The 12,920-nt window shown below is 39.9% G+C and overlaps 1 protein-coding gene across 1 annotated transcript in view; it reads left to right on the top strand.

Annotated features, from left to right (window-relative positions):
• The first annotated feature begins 6,437 nt into the window (after positions 1-6,437).
• The window catches only part of dpp10 (dipeptidyl-peptidase 10 (non-functional)), a 251,290-nt gene continuing 244,807 nt past the window's right edge, over positions 6,438-12,920 (top strand). Inside the window, exon 1 of the mRNA XM_085434453.1 lies at positions 6,438-6,706. Coding sequence (XP_085290579.1) covers positions 6,647-6,706 — 60 coding nt within the window. The 5' untranslated portion in view covers positions 6,438-6,646. The remainder of the gene's footprint in view (positions 6,707-12,920) is intronic.

Consider the following 12,920-nt stretch of genomic DNA (forward strand, 5'->3'; position numbering starts at 1 on the left):
GACTTATTCATTAATCACAAATTAATTCTCCTTACCTTACATAACAAATAACACTAAAACTTGTAAATTATTGCATATAACAGGGAAATCGTTGCATCGCTGCCTAAACATGACGAGGTACGTTAGCGCCCTCTAGTGGGTGAAAACTTAGCCTTTATGCTTAGTAGCGGTCAGCAGCTATATGCTCCGTAAAACAACAAAATACATATCTACAGGACAAACTTTGTTACAAACCTTGTTCCCTCATCAACCAGGTGCTAAGAAACTGCTTTCGACTCAGTGTTGCACCTTAATAGCCGTTCTTTTTCCCATTCCCGTCCATTAACCATAGAGCACACCTTCTCTCTGTGCATTAAAACTCGCGCTTCTGCCATATGGTTTACGCCACTTGATTTACGGCACCTTGTCGCTCTGTGACTTTCAAAATAAAAGCATTCACTCCAACAATATAATAGCCACTCATAAGTTTACAAAACACTTTACCAAATATTAATGAGGTCATTTACACACACCCCTGCATGTGACCCTACACATCAACACACACCCTCATCACCTATTCAGGCATGACAGATTAAAAGCAACCTGAAGCTGTTAGCATAATGAAAGTGTGCATCCCACCCTTGCATGAAACCAACCCCACACATTTATCCTGAACTCACGGTGCAGCCCATTAATTCATCTGCCAATACACATCTGTACTAATTACCAGAGTCTGAACATGTACATTCACCCACCATTAGTAATTTACACCTGGCTGCATGGCGCAAATTATCTTTGTTGCAAATGATCACCTGCCTCAAGTATTCCCACTAAGCCTCCAGTTTGTATCAAAACTTTAAAGGCTTCCTTAAGTATGATGTTATTCCTGGCATTAATACACTGCTGCAGTTTGTCTTCTGATTGAAATGCAGCCTCGCTTGTAAGGCGAAGACCCAGTCGAGATGCAACAGGCAGGTCTGGTATACAACATTCCTCTAATGAACCCTCTAGATAACAGTGCATGATGGGAAGCAGATGTGCTACAATTGTTCATTTAACCCCCTAGTCCTTTGATTCAGAAGGTCTCTCAATATCTCAACATGCTCAGCCATAGCTATCTGCAAACCAGGACCCAGGGAGACATGGGGAGGACAGAATGAGACAAAGAGAAAAATAGAAAGGAAAAAAAGGATGAAAGACATGCTTTTTTCCCCCCTAAGACAAAGAAGCAAAGCTGAAACGCCACAACACCAGAGAGCTGCCTACATGTTATTTATCAGCTTCTGAAGGCCACCGCAGACACATTTACTCACTGTGTCATGAAGAAACATTTTTCCCCTGCCAGCAGAATCACCTCATATCAGAGCCTTTCCCTGTAACTGAGAGTTTTCCTCTGTAGTGTAATAAGATTGTGTCCCTATATCCCTACCAACCATGATTAAGGTATTTTTCAATGTTAAATTCCATTATTGATGCACAAACTGTCAAGAATAGTGAATTAGGTGCAGTGAAATTGGGTGGATTCTGACTACTGTTCCTAAGGTGTGCCATTGTAATAGCTTGTATGACAAAGTACTAAGACATCCTATTTCTCATTTCACAAGTGTAAAAATGACATTACACTTCTCAGATATCAAGGAAAATGCTTTGGGGGAACAATTAATGCTGGGCATGGGAGTTCTAGCCAAGAGTACAGCAATTAAGGTTTAGCTTTCACTTTTCATCTCTATTTGTCACATTTGCAAATAAACAAAGTGGACTCAAGTGTGAACAAATGGAGATGGACTGGCACAGAGATAAAACTGTAACATAACAAAAGGCATTGTTCGGGAAAGCAGGGGAGTCCAAGACAGAAAAGCAAAGAAATCCAAGAAGAGAGCCAAAAGGAGAAAGTAACAAAGGAGACCGAGGAAAGCAAGGGACTAGAGCCCTGGTGAATGTCACAAAGGCTGAGGATGCCATATCATAGCTGTATACAAAAGATGGACATGGCAACAATTAGGTCATGCTTTGGTTTTTGGGCTGTGCATTTTTTAAATGGTAAATGGCCTGTATTTGTATAACGCTTTACTAGTCCCTAAGGACCCCAAAGCACTTTACGCATTCAGTTATCCACCCATTCACACACACATTCACACACTGGTGATGTCAAGCTACATTGTAGCCACAGGCACCCTGGGGCGCACTGACAGAGGCGAGGCTGCCGGACACTGGCGCCACCGGGCCCTCTGACCACCACCAGTAGGCAATGGGTGAAGTGTTTTGCCCAAGGACACAACGACCGAGATTGTCGTAGCCGGGGCTCAAACCGGCAACCTTCCGATTACAAGACGAACTGCCAACTCTTGAGCCACAATCGCCCCATTTTTAAAACCAAAATAACTAACAGAGAATGAGGCAAATGGTTGTTGGGTGGTAACTTATTAGCTAATGCTAAAAACTTGGTTAGCAATCTGTGTTCATGTGAGTCTGTGCATTGTGTATGACAAACAGCCATGTCTCCAGTTCATCTTAACACCCCTAACCATTTATTGAGGAGGATTAGTTGTGAAAGTAAGCCATGAAGAAGGAAACTTTCCATAGAAGCTGTGTCTAAATATGTATATTACTTCACCTAGTTTAGTTCTGGGAGGAGACACAAACCCATCCTAGGGAGGGCACAGCTAGTATATTCCTAATGTTGGTCTCAAGCCCGGATAAATAAGAGTGTTATGAAGAAAGGAATCTGGCGTAAAATCTATGCCAAAACAAATGTGCAAATCCGTCTGCTGTAGCGACCCTTGGGAACAGGAATCAGCTCCAAGTATCTTCTGCTTTAAAGTTGGAGATTTTAGCATGGGAGTCTACAAAGATTCACTCAGTTTTGGAGGCAGCCTCAAGAGGCCAGTTGTGGAATTACGCTTCTATATTTGCTTCATTTTTCAGCCCTGGAGGTTGCAGCCGGGATAAAAAACACTAAAATTAAATACACTAGTACAACACAGGGATAATATGGCACAGGTGAACTCAATCAAAACAGTTACAGAGCTTCTAATGTAACAGAGAACTTCCTTTCTCTACAGTCTCAGTCGTATATTCTAAAAATGAAGCTGTGGGCTAAACATTTTTCCTCTGGAAATGTTCATATTTCAATATGAGAGCATCTTTTTGGTTTCATGTGGAATTGTAAATATTTTTTTTTATATCTCTGTCTATCTCATCAGAATACACACCTATCCATCTGTCTGAATTTCAGCCAATATTCCACAATGTGAAACAGAAAAACTGTAAAATAAAACAGGAAGCAGAATGAAGAAAGGTGAAGAATAACTCACACATATGCTCTATATGTGTGAGGTATTCTATATGTTGGGCAGAAAATAAGAAACAGCATTCAATAACATAAAGAAGGAGAAAACTGAGGATTGCAGCAGAAACCACAGGCAATTATAACGACAGACTCTGACAGTGAAAGCAAATAACTTTACAAGGGAAAAATAGGACAGCCCCCCCCCCCCCCCCCCCACACACACACAAAAGTACATTAACAGTGTAATACACCATGACAGTAAATTCATCATTATCAATCTCCATCATGTGCAGTGTAATTATTTTAAAGTGAGACTTGTGGTCAGCATTGTGTCTGACAAGTTTCTCTATCATATTCGCCATTAAATCAAACCACAAACATGAAACGAGCACACCGATGATGATATCCATTTGCGTCCATTATCTTGTAGCGCAAAATGAAGACCAGCTAAATTACAAAGGCAAGGAAAATTTTACCCGAGGCATGTAATTACTGCCTGTAACTCTCCAGCCTTGTTGTAGAATCACTACCATTTCATAAATGCACTATATATGCTCTGCACAGGACTGCTCTTTATCTGCATTTAATTATGCACCAGAGAATAATATAATTAGAGCCATAAGCACTTAAGATTGTTGATGAATGTGAATTGAATAATTGAATAATCTTAATGATGGCTCTAAATTTTATTTGTCAGTAGGTAAGACATTTCTATAAGTGTAGTCCATGTTAAGTTTTAAACTACCAAAAAAATAACTAAAGATGGCAAATGTCAATATTATTAGGGAAAGGTTACATGAAGTCCCAGAGATACAGTATTATTGTCACATAATACATATCAGATACATCTTGATTTTACATTTGAGGATGCAGAATTCATTGCAAAAGGGTTCAGGATCTCATAATGTACAGGAAAGCACATGGTGGTGGGATTGCACTTTATATTTAAGAGCCAATTGAGATCAGAGGTGATTTGACACCAGATGAGATTGAAATGGTTGCAAGTGCATTTACCTACTTGAGACCAACATCAGTGTGTTGTTGTTATAGAACAACAAGTGCAAATATTTTTTTCTGGATATAATTTGTGAAAAATTAGATCAGGTCATGTGTGTGATCTTAATAATAAACTCTAATTTATGGGTGACCTGAATATCTAATGAAATTTACAGAGCTGTCAAATGAAAAATAGGCTCCTATATAGCAAATATTTGTGGATTATCTCAAGTAAATAATGTTCCAACAAGAACATGGCAGAAAAGTGATGGCACAGAAATCTCTAGTTGTATTAATTGACACATCTTAACCAATTACAATGTTGCAGTATCATGGGCCAAAGAAATATCTATACTGTTAGGGTGTAGTGCTAATAATTGAATGGAGCAGCATTTGTTGTCCTTTGTTGTGGGTATAGAACAAACTGCAATGATGCATAAATGTCTTGACTGTTTAGCTGTAAAACAAACAGTTTACTCTTGTGTTTATTGTTGCAAAAAGCCAGTTATTTTGTACAAAAATGTCTACTTTAGTGCAAACAGACATGATTGTTCGACCAGACACGGTACATGGGTACAATTTTTTTTTTTCACCCACAAAACAAATCAATTGAACTAAATTGTGTCAGACTATGAAGGAACGGCATTCACAACCAAAACAGATAACACAAGAAACGAGTAAAAAAAAAAAAAAAAAAAAATCAACTTCAAAACAAAATCTATTTGCCCTGACTCTTAATCACAGATAAAAAAAAAAAAAAATACTGAGACGTTTGGATCGTTGTATGTATGTGTGTTGTAATAATGTATGTTATTTTCAAATGATGTTTTATTTCTCTGTGTAGGCTTTTAAAGTGCACTGTCAAAGCGTAAAGGTTTGAGGCCACAGAAAGAACAGCTGCTACATTGCTAAACTAAACTCATATGGCAATCATGACATAAGAGCTACAGAAGAAAAAAATTATGTACAATGAATAGTTAACTTATTTAAAAATGTGTGGACAGCATATACTACAGTGATTTACACATCACACTGAGACAATCTAATTCCATTTAGTTTATTAATTTTTGTGGATATTATGCTTACATGGTGCACCTGACCACGTTTATGCTTAATCAGATTACTGCTAATTAATTGATGTATAGCAAACATGGGCATATGTTGCATTCTGATGCTGGCTGGTTTATTTGACTCTGGGGCAAAATATAATAAAGCTGCTATGTTTAGCCTGCTGTGCCCACTTAATGGCAAATTAAAGGCGTCCAGGGTGCATTTGTAAAGAATCAACTGTAGCTGTAGAGTGAAACTGAGCTTAAGATAAAATAACATAATTTTTTGATGCTCAGTTGCAGTTTACAGGAGACATTTAATCCTGTGTATGATATTTGATTTTTGTGAGTTTTTGAGACCTTTACATCATCAGTGTCAAATTGCACAATAAACCTACCTTTAAGCAACAAATTGAACAATTAATATAAATTCCCTGATGTAACAAAACTGATAAAAACAAAATAAAATGACTTTTTTAAAAGTTTAACAAACACCCAGTTTCAAAAAATTATTTTGCATTGTTTCACAGGGTTAAGATAATGTGTTTCAGCAAGAATTCTGCTCCTTCTCAGAACCTTTTTGCATACTTTTGCGTATCTTTGTTGTAGGATGATTTCAGAGGTACTATAAAAGAGAAAACATATCAGACCTCTTCCTCCTTTTCCTTCTATGTCTTATGGTTATTGACTGTCTACATGACACCAGAGAAGATGCTGTGCAGCTGCTCACTGAGATCATGCTGAATACTGTCTTTGTGAAAATGTGTGCTGAAAAATAGTAGCCTTATAGCCCAAAAGATGAAGGAGCTGTATGGACTAATATTAATTTTTGGGAGTAACACATAATATATAAAATATTGCCAGTCAGACACACTGTCAAATAGTTACATGGTGGCATTTTAAGTGCATTTGCACAGTGCATGTATATGGGTATTACTTGCCTGCTTTGTGGTGTTTTTAGCCACATTGTTGATTTAAAAAAAAAAGTCAGTTTGGCAAACCTCCAACAGAAGTAAATTATTCTGTAATAATGATGTTGTGATACATCCGAGGTTTTCACCTTCGCCACCCCTTTCAGATTTTTCTGCAGCCGCCCCTGGTCACCAGCCACCACCGGTCATTTGTGCACATACCTACCTACATACCGCGCTGCGCGAGGCACATACAGTGCCTTCAAATGCGGTTGCGCGCTTCCACCGCACGGCAAACAAAGAGCGAAAACAGTGAGCATCCCTGGCTGTAGAGTTGCACCTGCAGGAGGGCTTGCTTTGATTCTTTTCTCGGCTGTTTTGTCTCACTTGGATAGGAGGACAGTTTGTGTCTGTGTCCCAAGATGAACCAAACCGCCACCGTATCGCATCAAGTGAAATGCCAGTCTACAAAGGCTATCAAGGTGAGTTGTATGGATTATTCTTATTCGCCGCGGTGAACTTATTGGTGATTTATCGAACTGTTTGTCGGCAGGAGCTCCGTGACAGCTCCAAACTTCAGTGCGGGTTTGGCGAGCGGGGATGCGCATTGACGCACAGCACTTTGGAGATGGTTAGGGGATATACGCGTGAGCATCCCCGTTACAGCAACATCGAGTTATTAAATAATGTTCCTTTATGAGACATTCAGATATAAAAGAAAGAAAGATAACAGGACTCCAGTGGCTAGGTTTGAACGAGAGACGTCCAGTTTGAATGCCTTGGATGAAGAGTCACACATTGGCGCAGTGGCGAGATTTCATTCATATCACGTGGTGCTTCTTGTTCTTATTTTGTCTGTATGTGCTGACAGTAAATTAGAGGATATCCCTTCGGACTTTAAGGTGGTTGGTGAGGAAAAAATGTGAACATTTGTGCCTTTGAAGGTGCTTAACTTTACCTGTGCACGGTCCCGGGAGATCATCCCGAACCCCGACCTGTTGTCGGGACAAACAAATTGATTTTAAACCTTCTGGAAGGGGGGGAGTAAGAAGTGCCAGCTCGTAAACGTGAAATCAAGACAGAAAGAAAGAAAGAGAGAGAGAGAAAGAGCGAGAGAAGGGATAGCGGCGTTTTCTTTTCCAGTCACGATCGAGAAACGTCTTCGCTCGGTGGCATCCGCATTGTCTTCGTATAGCGCACCTAAATCTGGGTTGAAGGAGTGTGAAATGTGTGTGTGTCGGTGTGTGTGAGGGGTTGCTTCTCATGCACCACGCATGTGTGCGCGCGCACGCGCCTGCGTTTGTGTGTGACTCAACAGCTCGGTATCGATTTTGCCGCGGGTTCTGCATCACTTTTCAACCTCCAAGTCCCACCAGAGAAATTTAGCTTGGGGCAAATTTATCGATCCTCCTTCCTACTGTCCCAAAGGCGAGCAATTTAGGAATACAAGGCCGAGTGTTTGGAATTACCCAACTTCAACTTTTGAATTAAACATTTTGTGGAAAAAAAAATTATTTTAATTGAATTCTTGAGGTATTTCACCAGTCTCAGGCAGCCATCATATACTGTATGCACCTGGTGCCGTTTCCTTCTCCGGGACTGTTGAGCTGAAGCCAACTCTTCGTGTGTCATGTGGCTTTGTGCTGCTGATGGAGCTCAGTGCAGGATGCTCATAAAAGCCACTGTGCTGTGTTCAAAATGAGGCTGCTGTCACGTTTTTTTCTACCTTTTGGAGGAAGGGCATAATGGGATGCACCCAGCTGAGTTCAGGACTGCTCAAAATTCAAATACAGTACTCTAGTTCTTTTAATTTGAAATGTTATCTTCGACAAGACTTTTAATTATGTGGTTGGTTGGTGAAAAAGCAATTTTTCAAATTGCTTCTTCACATACTGGCAACCTGAGTTTAAACATGGTTTAAAGGTACTTACTGTAAATTCAAATTTTTTGTAAATTAATTGATCAATGCTAATCAACGCTCAGATACAAAAATACTTCAGTCTTTATTGTTTTGAAGAGGTATCAACAGAAGTTGAACTACTGTAGGCCTGGGCTGTAGTTACATGTAACACCAGTTACTAGAAAATTCTTCTTTTAGCTTTATTCCCATTCTCTCAAGAAGCTTTGCCTTTTCCCAGGTAAATGCTGTCAAAATATAACTGTTAATTTTCCTTGATAAATAAAGGTTAGAATGACTCAGTACACCATCTAGTGGTCTATACTACTATTGTGAGAAAGTACAGCCAGGCTCTAGGTCAACTTCAGTTGGTGTCTCTTAAACACAACACACAGATATTTTTTTTTAAATAAAGTCAAAACAGTCTTCTATTTACCTTCTGTTATTGGTGTTTAGTTTTTAAAGAATTTTAAAACATGAATTTACAATAAGTACCAATAAAGGAAACTGGTTCACTTGAGTCCTGTTTGTCTGCAGATTTGCTTATGCTTTCTGTCAGTTATTACGCTCAGATTCAGTGCAGAGATCTTGGAAGATTGTGAAGTTTTCTCCATGCTATGAGTCAAATGAGGGAAACCTGGTGCATATAACTGAAAATGTCACTACTTTACCAAAGCTCAGCGATGAACCCAGTGAAGCAGTGTATCTGATATGAGAAGCGTGGTTAGAAAGGCCAGTTCATGCTGCGGGCTGCAGACCGGCACATGGTCACTGGACTTGGTCTTATACCACAACAGGAGGTGTGTTTGTGTGTTCATGTTCCACATGTGCACGCTAGAAAGCATAACAACCAATAGCCAGTTTTCTTTGCTGAACTACATTAAAAAAATATAAGAAGCTGCAAGTGAAAGAAATATGTTGGTCTGTGAATACAAACGCTGCTGGATAATTGTCTACAATCCAAATAACGAGTTTGCAAGAAATAATGCACAATACACTGACCGGCATGAGATGGCAAACAAAAAGGGATCAAAAGTGAATTTTCCAAACACCACAGTGGCACAGATAGATGGGTCGAGGTGGTAGCACTTTGATATACCTTTGACACGCCAAAACCAAAGAAGCACAGGTGTTTTAATGATCACAGTGGGATGCTGTACTATTGTGCTTGCTGATTCAGTCTCCACCCAGATCCTGGAGTGCTGGGACTTCACTAAACCGAGCCTTCATCTGTGTGATTAATTAGATTTGCACTTTTCCTGCTATGTCCAATCGCACAGTCTAATCACCACACATCCACTGCAGTCTGACATGACTCAGAATTACATAACATAGTCTAACTGAAATTGAGATCACCCCTATCTGGCACACTGGGCACAAGTGGAGTACAGCACATACACCAGTTTATTTTTCTCAGCATATGCACTGTTGCTGTCAGGTCATGCTGGGTTGGACACAAGAGGCTGGACACAATTCCTAACAACACAGTAATGCTAGTTGGCGTGGATGTACGAGGCATTTTCAGGATTTCTTGGAGTGGCGCAGACCAAAATAAAAGTAGAGGGCCCTCAAGAAAATCAGAATATTTGATTACAAGTAAGTATACTGGAGAAGCAGGGTATATTATCGATTTAGTCTTCTGAAAGTGGTGACACTGCTGCAAACGGTAAACACAATTCTGGGCTTTTTAGACCTTGTACAAAACACTTGTGGGGTTGTTTTCTGGGGTTGGATTTAAACATTTTTAGCTTAGTTTTAACTGACAATACAACATTTCACATTAAGAGGTTTGATACTAGAGTGTCATAACATACCTCCACTTATATCATGCATTTTATTCACTCATGCAGCCAGTCAGACTGGAGCCACCCATCTTTTCCATTTGACTTGAAGTATCTACAAGCTGTCACTAGGATGGGGAGGGTCATTTAGGAGTCACTCACTGATTTAAACCAATCAGGATTGATGAATGTAATCAGAAAGTCATCTGGTGTTTGCAGCCAGTGCAAAGTAAACAGAGTGGGCAGGCGTTCAGCTCACTTTAATTTGTTCATATTGAAATACAGTCTGAAAAGAAGAAAAGGAAAGATTGAATGTTTAATTTATGCTACCATGAGTGTGTCCATTTTTGGAAGTATTTGCCTACAGAGAGTCTACGGACAGGGGTTTTCAACCACTGGAAACATGCTTACATGCAGTCCTCCAAACTACATGGTACTCAATGTGGGTGATGTTTTGCATCAGTTGAATGCTAATTGGTTGACAAGTAGGCTGGAACCGGGAAGGGGGAAACAGTGGAGTTCACCAGGAATGGGAGAAGAGAAAAAAATCCCCAAACACCCCAGATAAAAAAAAAACAAAAAAATGGAGCATGAGAAGAACACACAGGATTTTTTTTTAATTCGATAAAGATTATGACCTGCTTCACACCATCAGAGGTTTTGTTGTGTCACTTGTGGTCTGTCACTCAGCAATAATTGGCAGCCATATGCATCTTTACATTGTATATATACACTTTATGGATGCAGCTTGCTAACTAAGCTTGCTACAGTCTGTAGATAACCCATCACTCCATCTTATTCTCTAATTATCATGCAGTTTGGCTCTAACAAAACAAAATGGTGGAAGCCAAGGGCTAATAATGAGGCTTCAAAATGTAGAGCCTGCAGAGTAGTGAGTGAAATCATGGTAACCTTTGCTTTGTACATCTGTTATATACAGTCCTCAGGCATAGCTAGTAAATGTGGGCTGTTTAGATTCTGTTAGTGTGTGTTATAACGTTAGTTGTTCTAACTAGGATGACTCAATGGCTACAAAGTTCGCACGAGAAGATGAGAAGATTCACCCATATCTTCTGTTGCATGGAGAGCTGCTGTGTACGAATGCCCTGATGGTTTGCGGGAGAATCTGCTTTCTGAACGTCACCGAGCAATGCTTTTCTCTTTTCACACTTTCCCTTTCTTTGTTTCTTTGGGAGATTCTGAGCTGAGGCAGCATTTACGCTCTTTATTGTTTAAAACCGCTGCACATTATAACAGTGGTGAACAACAGCCCGGATGTCAGACACCCCGAGGCATCTGCTCCAGATCAGCTTGATGCTCTTTGCTTTCACCTCTCAATGAACCTGTCTCTATAATCAGTGAAACAAGCAGGGATCATAGACAGGATTAAGTACTCCAGAACTCATCTGTGTTGCGCAAACCTCGCCATCTAATCTCTCCCATGTCTGACCCCCGTCGAGTGGCACAGAGGTCTTAACGGCTTTTTATCATCCTCTTAAATGTGCCCTCTTTGTAACATGGCTGTGTCCTTATGCCACGAGCCAAGATAAAAAAAAATCCAATTAGGAATGAGGCAGCAGATTTTTCGTGGGCCTTAGATCCTGTGGTCTCACCAAGTTTAACATGGCTGGCTAAAGCTCGTGCCATCAGCGATCTTTGGAAGTGTCAGGTCCACCCACATGCAGGCTGCAGTTATAAACCGGGATTGTCAGAGAGGCAGGGAGCTGTGTCAGTGCTCCACTCCTGCTGCATACATCAGTGTACAAGGTCGTAAAAAAGAAGGCGCTATATTTCTCCGGCTGTGCTGTTACACCGTGGACTTGAACTAACTTCACTCAGCAGGGATCTCGACAGAAAGTCTGGGCAAGAGTGACAGTTTTAAGTAAGTGCCAAAGGACTGAGTCTCTTTCTCTGAAATCCCAATTTTAGGATACTGTTTCATGATGACAAGATAAAGTAGATCTGAGTGTGAGTGTGCAGCTGTATCTGACACCCACTACCTTCAAGCCATTTATAGTCACATCACTTATGCTTCTTGAGTGACAAAAAGCCTGGAACTTAAAATTAAAGTGACACGAGTCTTTAAGCTGTGTGCACAAACAGTGTCTACAGTAAATAAGAGTCTGCTGGATGAAAACATCAGCCTAGAGAGAAAGATGACTGAATAGAGTTTCTGAGCCACAATGCATGAAACTCTTTATGAAAAATAGACAAAAACCTGTAAATGTCTGATATTCTGAACCTACACACTGATTTCTGTCACACATATTGTGTCATGCGCTGTGATTATTAAGTTCTAAAGTACTCCCATAAAAAACTAAGCAATACCTGATTGAGATTTGAACAGTTTCAAGGTCATCTGCAGTCTGTTTCCAGCACTGGTGCTAATTTCAGATTGTTTCTGGTGCGCACAGTGAACTTGGATCTGATTCACCTTCTTTTGGCTTGTGGTGTTTGGCTTTAGGTTTGCAAACAAAGCCCAAGCCACATCACAAGTATGAGCTGATTCTGAAGCTCAGCTGTTTTAGAACCGCACATCTGTCACTGACCAAAGACATTCAGAAATAAATTTCAATCTCAGATAAAAAAAAAAAAAAAGATAGTACTGTGCAGCAATACAGACTGAGCCACGTCTTATTTCTTTATTTTTTGCATGAAAATAAAATATTGCTGCAACAGTTTATTGAAATGTATACGCGTCAGTGGAAACGCAAAGTTTAAAAGTTGATAGGAGCTTGAAAGTCAATATTTCGTATGACCACCTTTATTCTTTAACACAGCCTGAGCTCTCTTAGACAGCTGTCTTGTAATTTCTTTAAGCAGTCTTCAGGAATAGTTCTCCAAGCTTCTTGAAGGACATCCAAAGCTTTTCTTTGACTGTTTGCTGCCTTTTGTGCCATCCTTCATCAAGCTCTTGTTGCTATATACCTTCAGTATATTTATGTCTTTTAAACTATGTTCTCTTTTTGTACTTGAATCATTCACAGGTCAGTGTTAAGTGGCTTTACTAACAAACAA

This window comes from Copadichromis virginalis, linkage group LG16 (assembly GCF_057382275.1).
Source record: "Copadichromis virginalis isolate Kocher_CV1m ecotype Utaka linkage group LG16, C_Virginalis_male_GT1.1, whole genome shotgun sequence".
Taxonomy (NCBI): Eukaryota; Metazoa; Chordata; class Actinopteri; order Cichliformes; family Cichlidae; genus Copadichromis; species Copadichromis virginalis.